General features: G+C 41.9%; 1 protein-coding gene across 1 annotated transcript in view; it reads left to right on the top strand.

The window, feature by feature from the left end:
- Dnah3 (dynein axonemal heavy chain 3) overlaps positions 1–15,044 on the top strand; it is a 172,271-nt gene that overhangs the window by 58,391 nt on the left and 98,836 nt on the right. The window contains exons 22-27 of the mRNA XM_031388102.1: positions 503–682; positions 2,033–2,169; positions 5,114–5,315; positions 6,363–6,455; positions 8,865–8,975; positions 12,776–12,890. Coding sequence (XP_031243962.1) covers positions 503–682; positions 2,033–2,169; positions 5,114–5,315; positions 6,363–6,455; positions 8,865–8,975; positions 12,776–12,890 — 838 coding nt within the window. The remainder of the gene's footprint in view (positions 1–502; positions 683–2,032; positions 2,170–5,113; positions 5,316–6,362; positions 6,456–8,864; positions 8,976–12,775; positions 12,891–15,044) is intronic.

The following is a 15,044-nucleotide window of genomic DNA, read 5'->3' as shown; positions in this document are numbered from 1 at the left end:
TTACTGTTGCTTTTGGTTTTGAGACAAGAGCTCTCATTGATCTAGAGCTTGCCAAATACGCTAAGCTAATTGGCCAGCGAATCCCAGATATCTGCCTGTCTCCACCTCTTCAGCACTGGGATTCCAAGTATATGCCACATCCAGTTTTTGGTTTTAATTTTTGTTTTGTTTTTTTAACCTGGATTCTGTCATAGATGTAAGGACTTTATTAATACTGCTATATCTCCAACCCACATAGATTTATTAGTATCTCATAAGGTGGTTCACCTGACCATCACATATCAAAAAAATAAGTTTTATTATTGTTATCTGTCTAACTAAAATGTGAGCCTACAAGGTAAAAGACTTTTGTTTCATCATATCCATGTTTCCTGTACACTTCAGTATTTGTTAAATGAGTGAATGATTGAATGAATGCATCCATCCACCTGCAAGCTCATTCACTGGGGAATGCTGCAGAGTGGCAGGTTACTGATTCAGATGTGGGATGCTAAATTCACAGAAATGGGAAGAAAAGCTAGTTCGGGTACAAGAAAATTTGGATGCTTGGTTAAAATGCCAAGTCACTTGGCTGTATCTGGAGCCGATCTTCAGCTCAGAAGATATCATAGCCCAGATGCCAGAAGAGGGCAAGAAATTTGGCATTGTGGATAGTTACTGGAAATCACTTATGTCTCAAGCGGTGAGTTTTATTTCTTGTGTCTTACCTATGGGCTATTACCACACAGTAGCAGATGCATTGTATCGACATCCCTTGAAACAACTAAGTATATTGGATTTTTTTGATTTGCCATTTTATATCATTGTTATAATTTATTAAAGCTTCGACTATAGAAATATGGGGTATGAAAAGAACAATTTTGAAATTTTACTTCCCTGGAGAAAGCTCTTAGCAGCTTACATTATTTGCTTATCATGCCTAATGAGATAGAAGACTTTGTTATAGATCAATGCAATAACATTTTTATAGATTGGGAATCCTTTTAGATTTCAAATAGTGATGCATATCGACACTCGGTTATTTAATGAGTTTTTGGTGTCGATGATGACTCAGATGTAATCTTAGAAGTCAGAAAAAAACCTAAGAAAAACATGATTTTCTCTTTCTTACAACTCACTGTTGTGAGGAGCACAGGCTTGGCTAACCACACGGTGTGGTATATGTTCATGGTGTGCAGACTATAAGGAGCAATGCAGTTGCCTGGGAGTGTTGAGGAGACCTCCAGAGCAGGTGCTATTAGAAACAAGTCTTGAAGGATACATTTTACCATGTGTAAGGTGTCTCTCCCCTTTATCTTTTCCCTTTAATTGTAGTGACTGATCAGAGAATTTGTCTCAAAGGAGTGTATCTGCTTGGCTTACCTGTGGTCTCTATTATAGGGGCAAGGTATGGGGAAGGGGTTATAAGGCCCAGCCAGTGGAGCAAATTCCATATTAGTTTACTTTCTTTGCTTGCATGTTATAGAAATCCATTAAGTATAGGCTGAGCAAGACTATTGGGTAGACTGCAAGGTCAGAGGGACATCCAGGCCTCCAAAGGACCAATAGAGAGCCGAGAATACAAGTGTTCGTAGGCACCCACAAGCACTCTTCTTATACTCTTGCCTGTACTCCTCTTTTCATGCCCACTTGGGGCTTTCCCTGCAGAGTGGCCTACTCTGCCACAGAGTAGAATGGCAAGAAGTGATCCATACATGGCCCCAAAGCCATGATCAAGGGTTCATCACAGGCCAGAACAGAGCGTCATGGTCTGTGTTTTAGACCCCCCAAAGTATTCAGATGAAATTTATTCAGTTAGTTGGTGTTGCCCAACCTCTACCCAGCCAACCATGATTGAAGGAATGGAAGCATGCTCAGTGAGTAGTCACCCCTGTGGGACTAGGAGAACATAGGTAGTGGATGCCGGCATGGGCAGCATCACTGTTGGTAGGTTGGTCATGAAGTCATTACTATGACCAATCTCAAAACTTTGAGTATACATAATGATTTGTGTGTATGTGTGTGTGTGTGTGTGTGTGTGTATGTGTTCTAGGTAAATGATACAAGGGTTATGGTGGCAGCTGACCAGCCAAGAATGACTGAGAAGCTTCAGGAAGCCAATCTTCTATTGGAAGACATCCAGCGGGGGCTGAATGACTACCTGGAGAAGAAGAGGCTCTTTTTCCCCAGGTATCTAGGATTGCTCTTTCATTTGAACCTACCCTCTGAGGCTACATGTAGGTGGAATTACATTTTTCATGTTAGATCTGGATTCTAACCCATTCCTGCTTCCCTGCTCCCCAGAGATGGCATCTAGGAATTAACATGCCTCTGTAGCCATCGCCTAGAGTGAAGCTAAATGGACTTTGTATGGGTTACATCTTCATTTAGCCAATGTTTGTCGATTAATGAGGCATAGTAATCATGATTATGACCTGGTATCTAGAGTAAAAGAGATCTCCCCTGGGATCCAAGCTTTTCTATTTAATCACTTGAAGACCTTTAGCAACCTCAGGTTCTCCAGTCTGAAGTTGAGATATAATAACACCAATATGTTCTACCTAGTTCTTAGGTTTTCTGTGCAGATCAGTGATCTCCATGTAAAACAGAAATGTTTGAGAAACGCCAGCTAATTTTTTCAACATGAACACTTATAGCTCCTGGCACAATAATTTTATAAATATTTGACTGTATTTTCCTTCAAATGTTAATGTTCAATATAATAGTCAATGTAGGTTTAGAGGGCTACTGCTGAGGGATCACTCCTAAATATCTATCTATGTCAAGTTCAGTGTGGCTTGTCACTCTGTGCCTTTCAACTCAATTGGAATGTAGGGTTTCATGCCTAAAATCCTAGACTTGGGAAATGGAGGCAGGACAGCCAAGAGTTCAAGGTCATTCTCAGCTAAAAAGGTGGAGGCCTAGTAGGGCTACATGAGACTTTGTCTCATAAGATAACAACATAAAATTATAATGTCGCTTTATGTGGAGCCAAAGTTAGTTCTCTACTTTCCACCAAGAAAAAAATGTATATGGTTTTATAGTTAAGGTGGTGATGGTTTTCTTTGTTTTGTGGGAGAAATTCAACACAGTGTTCTTTGATAATTTTTTTTCTCAATGATCCAAATATTCTGTATTTGTTCTGTCTTATAAGGTACCATTAGCCACATGTAGTCATTGAATGTTGTTTTTATTTTTATTTTTGCTTTATGTGCATGGGTGTTTTGCCTGAAGGTATGTATGTCTGCATACCACTTACATGCCTGGTGCCCAAGGCAGGCCTGGGGAGGGTGTCAGATCACCTGGTACAGTTGTGAGTTTCCATGTGGGTGCTGGAAATTGAATACAGTTTCTTTGGGAGAACATCCAGTGCCATTAACTGCTGAGCCATCTCTCTAGACCACCACTGAACGTTTTAAAGAGTCTCAGAAAGCAAAGTTTTAATTTATCTAATACTAATTTTTTTAACATAAATAACCACTTGTGACAATGGCTTCTGCTTTGGACTACCCTAACAAAGGAACTGTAACTTGGAAGCACAATATTGAGACAAGATTAAACTCTGGAAGTCTGAGGTTTGTGCTTTCATTAATATTTTTTAAGATTTTATTTTATTTATAATGTGTCATAAGCTGGAGCATGCACATAAGTGCAGGTTCCAACAGTGGCCAGAAGAGGGCACTAGATCCCTCAGAGGTGGAGCTACAGGGAGTTGTGAGCAGCCAGGTCCTCTTACAAGAGTACATGCTTAACCACTGAGCCACCTCTTCAGCCCCCAAACCCTTTGGCCTTTAATTCTAGCATTTTGTTGCCATTCCTAGTAAGAACACTGATAGTCAACACTAATACAGCATATGCACCTTGTGCCAGGACATCACAATGAGTGCTTTATACTTAGGTAATCTTAGAATAGTCCTGTAACATTGAGATCATCACCACTTGACTTTATAAGTGAGAATACAATGATCTCCCCCAAAGAGAGATAAAACTGACCGATGGCCAAACTGTAATTCAAACCTAAGGAGTCTGCATGTGATACTCAATTATTTTTTAATCTCTTTGAGCTACTTTTCTATCTAAGTTAAATACACATAAACACACAGATATCTCAAGGGCTTATGCATTTTTGTAAAATAAAAACAAGCAATCTTACTGAATATTTTGAACTATTGGTAACAGTCACATAAATTAATTTTACCTCAAAAATACAGAATGCTGCCAGGCAGTGGTGGTGCACACTTTTAATCCCAACACTTGGGAGGCAGAGGCAGGCGGATTTCTGAGTTCGAGGCCAGCCTGGTCTACAGAGTGAGTTCCAGGACAGCCAGGACTACACAGAGAAACCCTGTCTTGAAAAATAAAAACAAACAAACAAACAAAATACAGAATGCTAAATGATTTTACATTATTACTCTGTCTTTGGGCCTTACATATAATAGAGATAACATAAACTAATAGAAATCACACCTATGTGTCTTTAGAGCCTGAGCAAGCAGGGAAGTGGCTACCACCTCCACTTAAAGACAGGAGAGCTCTCTGCCTGCACATAGGTTCATTACAAACACTCTATATTTCTCCATAGTACTGGATTACATAAGGGCATTTTCATGCAAGTACATAATCTACTTCACATATGTCTTTATTTCTACTTTTATTTTCTGACATATCTAGAGAAAGGGAAGACCAATTTCTCTCCTTCTCTCATTCAGAGGTTCTTGACACTGACTGCATGTTAGTCAGCTGGGATTTCAGACATTACAGACTTCCCCAGACCTTGCCACATACTAGGTATATGGGACTCTCTGGGTATTGAAACCTTGGCATTGAAGTTCATAGGAGCTCCTCAGGCAATCCTGAAGTATATAAGCATTGCTGAGAACCAAGTGATCGTTCCAGTACCCACAGCACTGAGCTCATACATACCCACTCCCAACCTTTCTCTCCCTCTCCGAGTCAAAATGATCTTTACCTTTTGTACACCAGGATGATGGAGGAGAGGAGCCAAACCTAAAAAGACCTTGAGATGCAGCCAGTAATCACATGGTGGGATCCACTGGCCAGGAGCATCCCCTTGTTAGAAACACGAGTCCTGGGAAGAATGCCCTGTGACCATACTCTCTTTACTTTGAAATAGATTCTTCTTCCTGTCAAATGATGAGCTTCTGGAGATCTTGTCAGAGACAAAGGACCCACTCCGAGTACAGCCACACTTGAAGAAGTGCTTCGAAGGAATTGCCAAGCTGGAGTTTACAGACAAACTGGAAATCAAGGGCATGATCAGCTCAGAAAAAGAAACTGTTCCATTCATACAGACAATCTACCCAGTGAAAGCCAAGGTAATCCCCTCGTTTGGTTTCTCCACAGCAGAGCAAACTGGAGGAAGTGGTCCTCTAGGCTTTTGGGCTCTAGTTTGGGGCATGGAACATTTTGGGTTTCGTAATTTAATAACCAAGTCATTTTGAAAAATTACTCCATCTTTCTGGGCCTCAGTAACCCGTCTCTAAGATGAAGATCACACTGGCCACCACAGGACAGCTAAAACTTGTGGGAAGGGCTGGCACGAAGTTGATTCTGTTAGCAGGAATCATATTGCAGGTGACCTGGTGACACTTTCAAAACCCAGATAAACAATGACCCAGTCCAACAACAGAATCAATAAGAAATATCCTATCACCTAACCTAGCTTTTCATATGTACATGCTTTGAGGGTGGAGGCAGGGTAGGAGTGATCTCATTTATATAGCCCAAGCTGGGTCTTGAATTTGATATCCTCTTGCTTCAGCTTCCTGGGTGCTGAGATTACGGTGGGTGCCATGACTCCAAGGCATAAATCCTTTGAAAATGAGTAAACGTTCAGTGACTTCCAGTCCCATGGAACAGAGTAGCACCTAAGAAGAAGGTGTACTGCTCGTGCCAATGACCCAAGTTCAGTTCCTAGAACCCCTGTTGATCAACTTAAAAGTGCTTCTAACTCCAGTCCCAAGGATGTCATGCCTCCGATCTCCACAAGCACCTGCACTCACATGTACATACTCATGCACAGACACACATGCAAACACATAATTTTTAAAATATAATATCAGTTAAGATGAGAAGCTTATTTTATTAATTGGAATAGGGATTTCATTTGCCTCCTGAGAAGTTGTTGGCTTGAGGAAATGCCAGGAAGGAAATGTGAGTTAAATATTTTTAGAGGAGACACATACTTACTAGACAACTGTAAGTAAGCATAAACCGATCAGCGAAAGAACACTGGCTTGAAGAGGAAGCAATCTCCTTTATCCTGCACCAGCCTTTTCCAGAGAGAGATTTGGGCTCCTCCTCCAGTCTCTGCCTAGCTTTGATTGATGGTTGCTGCCTCCCACTGTTTTACTTCCCCTCAGGGCATGGTGGAGAAGTGGCTGCAGCAGGTGGAGAAGGTGATGCTGGCCAGCATGCGGCAAGTTATTGAAAATGGGATTGAAGCTTATGTCCAGGTAAAAAGGAGTTAACACACTGTGCCAGGGAATTGGGACTACAAAAAAAGAAGCTTTGGGGAAATACATTGGATGAGTCCATTCAACTGGACCCTACTGCTGAAACCGAGCTCTCTGAGCCTCTGGATCCTTTTATCTGGAAATCTTGAAGCAGTGAACGGTTTTCTGATGAAGTTTGCTGGTAGATGCAGATGATAGAAAAGTTAGCTGGAGCCTTTTTGATTGTGGAAGTGAATGGGGATGGGTTTTGCTTCTTGTCACATGGGACTGATGGCTCAAGGTCCATTTAGCACCCCTTCTAGGTACAGATTCACTTGGATCACCAGTGACTGGCATTCTAAAAGCCCAAAGACTTTACGGGAACAAGCATGATATGAAGCCTAAGAGAAAAATAACGTACTCTGACAAATCTTTAGCAGAGAGCCCCCAGCCAGGCTCATCTTGGCAGTGTCTGAGTTTTCTCCCCTCTTTAAGTGTGTGTCTTATTTCCAGGCCCTACCCCATTTAAGACCCCTTCTGTCAAACAGACATGTTCAACTAATGCCTTTACCCAAAGGCTCTCAGACCAACCCTGTTGTCCCCCATGGTAGGTTTCAAATTATACATAAATTCTATTTTCTTTCTTTCTTTCTTTCTTTCTTTCTTTCTTTCTTTCTTTCTTTCTTTCTTTCTTTTTTTGGTTTTTCAAGACAAGGTTTCTCTGTGTAGCCCTGGCTGTCCTGGAACTCACTCTGTAGACCAGGCTGGCCTCAAACTCAGAAATCCACCTGCTTCTGCCTCCCAAGTGCTGGGATTAAAGGTGTGAGCCACCACCGCCCAGCTAAATTCCATTTTCTGTGACAAGTTCTGAATTACAGAGCAAGAGATAACAGTGTGGAGTTAACACTCAGGAGTCTGTAATTTTTCTATAAAACCAAGTGAACTCTTCCACCCGCGGGTCACACTCTGGCTGTAGTATCTAATGCTACCCTTGCAGCACAAAAGTAGAGTAGACTATCTAAACTCGAAGCGTGGCTGTGTTCTGATAAGACTATTTACATCTCAAGCAGACTTGATCCACAAGATCTCGTGAAGCCCAGGCTGGCCTCAAACTCACTATGCAGCCAAGGGCATCCTTGAACTTCCCATCCTCCTACTTCCAACTCCCAAGTGCTGAGATTACAGGCTTGCTCCACTGTGCCCAGCATTTGTAATATTAGGACTGCACCCTAATCTTGAGTTTTAGATACAAAAGTCAGGGGAAGAGGGCTTGGCTAAGAAAACCAGGACTCAAACAACACAATATTATACAGTCATTAAAAAGTGTAAATGTAAATAAAGAAAATATCTAATACAAATTTTTTTTAAAAAAAAAAAAGAGGAAAGAGGAAGGACATGACTGCTTGTAGGTGTGGTGGAGGACACATATTCTAGGTAATTTTTGTAGATAGATTGAGAGTATAGCTACAGGCAGGAAGTCCTAGGAGAGTCCAGAGTAAACATGGTCAGACTGAGCTGGGTCATATAAGAGGAGGGAAGAGAGAGGAGCCACAGGGGCAGCCTGGGCTAAGAGATTGGCCAGGAGGGTATTAAGTAGATTTAAAAGGCCACGTAACTCAAAAGGCTGGATTATATAAGAAAGAGCCCCTAGAAGGAGGACAGCTCAGTCTCTTGTCTAGGGGGTGGAGTCTGTTAGCTATACCCTGTATCAGGTAGGAACTGAGGGATGCTTGCAGAACCTTGCAGTCAGGTCCATTTTCAGAAGTTAATGGGCACCTCACTTAACAATTTGTTTCAGGTTTGAGTCCCAACTTATCTCCTCTGGAACTATAAGCTAAGATAAACTCTTTCCTCCTTTAAAAAAAAAATGGGTGGGGGAGCTGGGTAGTGGTGGCCCACGCCTTTAATCCTAGGAGAGGCAGGTGAATTTCTCAGTTTGAGGCCAGCCTGGTCTACAGAGAGTTCCAGGAGAGCCAGGGCTACACAGAGAAACCCTATCTTGAAAAAAGAAAGAAAGAAAGAAAGAAAAAGAAAGAAAGAAAGAAAGAAAAGAAATAAAGGGGTGTGTGTGTGTGTGTGTGTGTGTGTGTGTGTGTACTGTTTGTATATGACCATATATATATACATATATATACTAATATTTAATTATATATATTAAAATCAGTCTTGAAACTATGAAATCATGCAGAATTGGGATTGTGTATTTTTGTTTGTTTGTGTTTGGTTTTGTTTTGCACAAATTTGAGGGGCAGCTTGGTGGCACACACCTTTAATCCCAGTATTCTGGAGACAAAGGCCAGTCTAGTCTACAGAGTAAGTTTGAGGACAACAGATGATGATTCTGGTTTTACTGTCTGGTACTTGTAGAAAGTCAGTCTAAACCACACATGAAGAACTGATTCTATGGTAATCCCCATTGCTCTTTGCCAGGTCCCTCGTAATGCCTGGGTCTTGGAGTGGCCTGGCCAGGTGGTTATCTGTGTCTCCTCCATCTTTTGGACCAGGGAAGTGTCTGAAGCCCTAGTTGAAGACACCCTTACAGTAAGTGAGCACACCTTAAAGCTAGCAGAGGGGAACCAACATGAACTAGGAGAGAGTAGCCATTTGGGTCATCTGGGACTATAGATGCCAGGGTTCCCACGAAGACAGTGAAGTGGGAAATCTAGACTTGGGAATATCCTGGGAGACTACAGTGCTAACCTCATGGGTTTTCCTATATAGAAATTCTGAACTGCAAGATGCTAAGTCTTACTAGCTTTTGCTTCCAGGGGCTACCTAACAATCTTTCCAACCGTTCTTCTCCCTAGGCTAGAAGGCCAGAGTTTGCCCCCCCCTCTCTCTCTAGGCTACTGCTTCCTGCTCAGTGACTCCCCAGTCCCAAACAAGTCCACCCCCAGCTCTCACTCCTGCTTTCTCTGTGAGACCTGGTGCAATTTGATGGCTGCATATCCTCAGATCCAAACATGCACTTCTAGTTGATGCCAGTGCTTTTGAGTTTTCTTGTTGGTTATGTGACCATGAGCATTTACAACCCAAGTGTCAGTCGTCTTCTTTGTAAAATGCAAGGGAATGTCACATTGCATCATGGTGTGGTGGGAGGGATTAGGCTGTGGCCTCAATAAAGAAGATATCATGCTTGTTCTGTTCAGTTATAGCTCCAAGACTTAATGCAATTCCTAGCATATGTAGATACTCAATAAATATATGCTCAATGAGTGAATAGCAACTCCACTTGTAACCATAGATAATTTCCCATGATTACCTCACCAGTCCCCTGATATTTGCCTATGGAATACTGGCTGTGGACCAAAATATATCTTAATTTACTATGATTTGCATAGATAATAAAAATTAAAAGATTGGTACCTAGCAAAAGTTAACATTTATGGAAATCAATGTGACTGGTGCCTAATACATGGGTTGCAAGCTTCATTCAAGACATAATTCCAAACTTCAGAAATGTCTGACTTTTGTAACTGCATGTCTATGTTCCAGTTTGTTTCTTTGACCTGTAGACAGGAAACAGAGAGGAAGTTTTTCATCACACACACACACACACACACACACACACACACACACACACCCTACATAGTCTTCTACAAGATCTGGTGCTGTCACAAAATATCTATCTGCCTACCCATTTATGGATTCATAAGTGTGTGTATGTATATACATGTATATGTATCTATATATACTCACACGTCTCCATTCATTCCCTCATGTCTATCTATCCATCCATCTACCCACCCACCTACTCACCTATGTTTCTATTTATATCTATTCATCTATCCATCTATCTGCCCATCTGTCTATCTATATGTCTGTCTGTCTATCCATCCATCCATCCACTCATACATCTACCCACATAATGCCCATTATTTCAGCTACCTATTCCTCAATCCCTCCACCCATCTATCCACATATCCGTTAATTATTCATTTTATAAATATTGATTTGATATTTGCTTTCTGCTGAGATTGCTACTAGGAAAGAGTAACTAGAGATAAATAAGATAATCATGCTGTCACTGTTTCCATGGATTCATGATCAGTCAAGTAGGGGGTTAAACGGGCACTCATTGGGCTGGAGAGGTGGCTCAGCAGTTTAGAGCACTGACTGCTCTTCCAAAGATCCTGAGTTCAATTCCAAGCAACCACATGGTGGCTCACAACCATCTATAATGGGATCCAATGCCCTCTTCTGGTATGTCTGAAGACAGCTACAGTATACACACATACATAAATGAAATAAATAAATCCTTAAAAGCGAGGTACTGGCTTAGAGCTGTGATAAAGAAGGAACAGAGATGCAAGAGGTGTAGGAGGAGAGAGGTAATCAGAGAGGCTAGTATTGGAATGATTTTTCATAAAATTGTTCTCTAAAAGAGACCTGAACTATGAGTGACAACTGGCCAAGTAGAAAATACAAGGGAGATTGTTCCAGAGAGAGGAATTAGAATGTGCAAGACTCTAAAGATGGAAAACACAGTAGACTGTGGCATAGTTTGGAAGAGCATTTGCCCGGCATACATGAAGCCTGGGCTCCATCCCCAGCTCTGGAAAGGGGAAGGGAAGGCATGGTGCATTGCAGCAACCTTTTAAAACATTGCTTTAATATTTCCAATACCATTCCATACAAAAGCAATAGAAATTCAAGTTTTGACAGGTTTATGTGAACAGGAAATCTGTATACATCATCATTTACAAGATTGTATGAAAAATTAACTGATTGGTTTTGTCTTCTTTTCAAATCCTTGCACTATCCCAACTCACAGAGTATTATAGAGTACAATCCTGTCTTGTGCTATATACAAGTTCCAAATTGAAGCTATATAGTTTACACAAAATCCATTACTATAACCATTCAGTTTAACATGCGGGAACATAATTACTTGACATATTGATAAAAGGCCTGAAAATAAGTTGCTACACCACCACGGGCATTGTCTAAGCCTGAGAATGCTCTGTCACTTATCTGTAAAGAAGGCTGAGTCTGCTTGAATCCATAACTAACCTGACTGACAAGCAGCGAGGGGTCTCAGATTCTTGATGTGCACCTGCAGCCTGGCTTGGAGAACGGCTGTGGGGTAGGGAGGGGAGTTTTGGAGCACTGTGGGGGCATCTCCACAGCATCAGACAGCAGTTCATGTACAATGCCAGCATTAGGAACTTCTGCATCTCTGCATGCTGGGCACGTTACTGCTAACAATAGCATCACTATTCACTGAGAGCTTTATTCATATCAGACATTGTGCCCATGCTTCTCAAACGCTATCTCGGCCCTCAGGAGAGCTTTCCGGCTTAGCTGCAATGATACAGATTTCACACACTTGGAGGGCCTCATGGGCTCAAATGAACAGTGCTGGAAAGCTGAATTGGTGAAATCTGAACTCAGGTGGTTTCCCTTTTTTATAATTTCTTTTTTTAAGATCCATTTTTTTACTTTATAGCCTTTTCATTTTAAAATACCAGGCTTGTATATAGATAGTGTTGCAAAATAATACAAAGAATTCTCATATATTCTTCATCTAGACTCCCTCAGATATGACCATCAGGGATAACCAAACTATAATGATCCCAATCAAGAGATCAACGCTGATCTATGAATGTCTATAGACCTTTTAACTTTGCCAGTTTAATCAGATGCCCTATTAAATGCCTAGCTTTGTCCTAGGCTTGGACTCTGCCCAAGGCCAGAACTCTGTCTAGGGTTACATGCTGCATTTTGGTTTTCCCTCCTCTTCCCCTTCCCCTCTTCTCCTCCCTCCTCCCCCTCCTCCTCTTATGTTAACTGAGATAGTGTCTTCCTATGTAGCCCAGGCTATTCCCTTCCTCAGTTACCCAGGTGCTGTGACTCATAGGTAAAGGCCAGCATGTTCTGTTCCCTGTATCTCATTTGATCTGACATGATATAATTCACGTATAGTAAAACTCAGCCATTTCAGCACATAGTTCTGTGTTTTGACAAGTACATGAAATCATGTAAGCACAGCTGTGTCCAAGATGAGGAACAGCTCTTCATTGCCCCAAATGCCTTTACTCCCCCACAGTTAGTTTTTCTTTACTCCAAGCATTTGCAATTGCCCATTCTGGTCTCTATATTTCTGCCTTTCCCACAATGTTATAAAAACAAAACAGAAGAGGTAGTGTGGCCTCTTTTAGTTAGCACAAGATTCATCCTGAGGTTAGAGTATAGGGCGAAGAAAATGATGGTTCGAGGAATGACATCCAGATCTGTCTTGGACCATTGGAGGGCATATGATGTCAACCCTCAAGATGGACATTGGCATTGCTGGAGGAAAATCCACTTTGACTGAATGTTTCTTTCTTTGCCCCTACCAGGACTTTCTGAAAAAGAGCAATGACCAGATCGCACAGATTGTTGAGCTGGTTCGAGGGAAGCTGAGCAGTGGGGCTCGGCTCACTCTCGGGGCCCTCACTGTCATCGATGTCCATGGTAAGACTGCAGACTCTTGGCATTGCTCAGTCCAGGAATGGTGGCTGGCTGAGCACGTTTCTTGACTCTCCTAAAGAGGATGACTCAGGACTCCCCAGTCCACATGAGAGTTAGGAGAGCGCTGAGAAGAACCCAGTGCCAAAGGCTCTCCCATCACAGCCGTGCACTAAGCAGAACTCTCATCTCTGAGAGGCATCAGCTTGGGGAATAATTGCCTCTGGTTTAACACAGCTATTGCTGATGAATACACCAGGTGCTGAGCTGTGAGCTAAGTGTTTATACCTTTTCATTCTCACAAACATTTCCCAGGTTAAGAACCAACTGTTAGGAGATATTGCATTTGGAAGTGGCAAAGGTTCCTCCCTCTGCTTCCACACCCAAGGGCCTGGAAATTGGTGGTGATGCAGGGAGAGGTGGTGAGAGACTATGCCTTTCTGCTCTTCCTTAAACAAAAAGAAAACAGAGGAGGAAGATGAGGAGGAAGTACGGTCTTTATGTAAAATAAACCACCTCCACACCCTGACTCTATCATCACCAAGGAAACTAGGGATGGACCAGGCTGGTTGCCTAGGAACAAGGTCTTTCTTGCTCATATACCAGCTAACTAATGTGTCACAGTATCTACTCCCTTGGGACTAGTGCTGATTTCAGCCTGATTTCAGGCAGAGTGATGCCTATAAAGTCAGAGAGAGGGAGGAGGGAGAATCTGTTCTTCACACATGGCCAAATACCCACCTGGTAGAGGTAAGGAAGGCAGACATGATTATAGCCCAGCATCTCCTTGAGTGGCTAGGTTCACAAACATGAGCATGCATGCACATATAAAAATGCACACGCACTGCAGAGTGAAGACAACTCCAAGCTGGTCCCTCATGCAGACTAGCTCAGAGATCTCAACAACTCTCATCCCATCAGCACATAAAATCCAGTTAGTGATTTCTGTGAGTCTGTAGTTACTCGTTGACTTCAGGGATCATCTCTGTAAGTAAGTTAGCCTTGAAATCCTGTGAGCAGAAGAAAGAAGCCTAGAAAGGTATTACCTGTTTCCTGGGGCTGGAAGAAAAGACACTCTCTAACTATGAATTCATGGGATACTTTCCCATGCTGTCTCAGGTTGAAATGAGACCATTGTCCTAGGGTGTTCTGGAATCCTGGATGAGGCCCCAAAGGTCAGTCATATTGGAGAATATTCAGGGTGCCTATATTGCAAAGCCTCTGAGTCTGACCCACCCTCACCCTCATGAGCTTCAGAATAGTTACATGAAGTCATATTTATATAATATTTTTATATGTTAGTAGTTGGCTCAGGTGCTGACCTCTCTCACACTCACTGTTTGTCCAAACACACAGTTATGTTTAGTCCTTGTCTTAGTTAAGGTTTCATTGCTGTGAAGAGACCAACTCTTAAAAAGGACAATATTTAATTAGGGCTGGCTTACAGTTTCAGAGGTTCAGTCCATTAACATCATAGTGGGAAGTGTGGCATTGTGCAGGCAGACATGATGCTGACGGAGTTGAGAGTTCTACATCTTGATTTGAAGGCAGGCAGGAGGAGGATGTCTTTCCACAGAGCATGAAGACCTCAAAGCCCCGCCTCCATAGTGACACCCTTTCATTAATGAGGCCACACCTCCTCCAATAATGCCACACCTAATAGTGTCACTTCCCATGGGCCAAGCATCTTCACACCACCACAGTCCTTATAACCATTGCAGGTGATATACGGTACTATATCATATGATACTATATCATATACAATTTCATATGGTACTATATCATATACTATATCATACGATACTATATCATATGATACTATATCATACGATACTATATCATATACTATATCATACGATACTATATCATACGATACTATATCATATACTATATCATATGATACTATATCATACAGATTGTCCAACAAAGACACAGAGAAATTGAGCAATTTTTAAAAAAGAGCAGTATTTGAACCTAGGTGTATCAGTTATTTTTCTCACTGCTACAACAAAATACCTGGCCAAAGCAACTGAAGAGAGAAAGTGTTTATTCTGGCAGTTTGAGGGTTCAGATTTCCATGGTGGGGAACATACAGCAGCAGGAATGTGTAGCATCTGGCCACACTACCTTCACATCCAAGAAGCAGATAGCAGCAAACAC

This window comes from Mastomys coucha, unplaced genomic scaffold, assembly GCF_008632895.1.
Source record: "Mastomys coucha isolate ucsf_1 unplaced genomic scaffold, UCSF_Mcou_1 pScaffold21, whole genome shotgun sequence".
NCBI lineage: Eukaryota > Metazoa > Chordata > Mammalia > Rodentia > Muridae > Mastomys > Mastomys coucha.
Note: the sequence above shows the minus strand (reverse complement) of the source record. Positions and strands in the feature narration are given on the sequence as shown.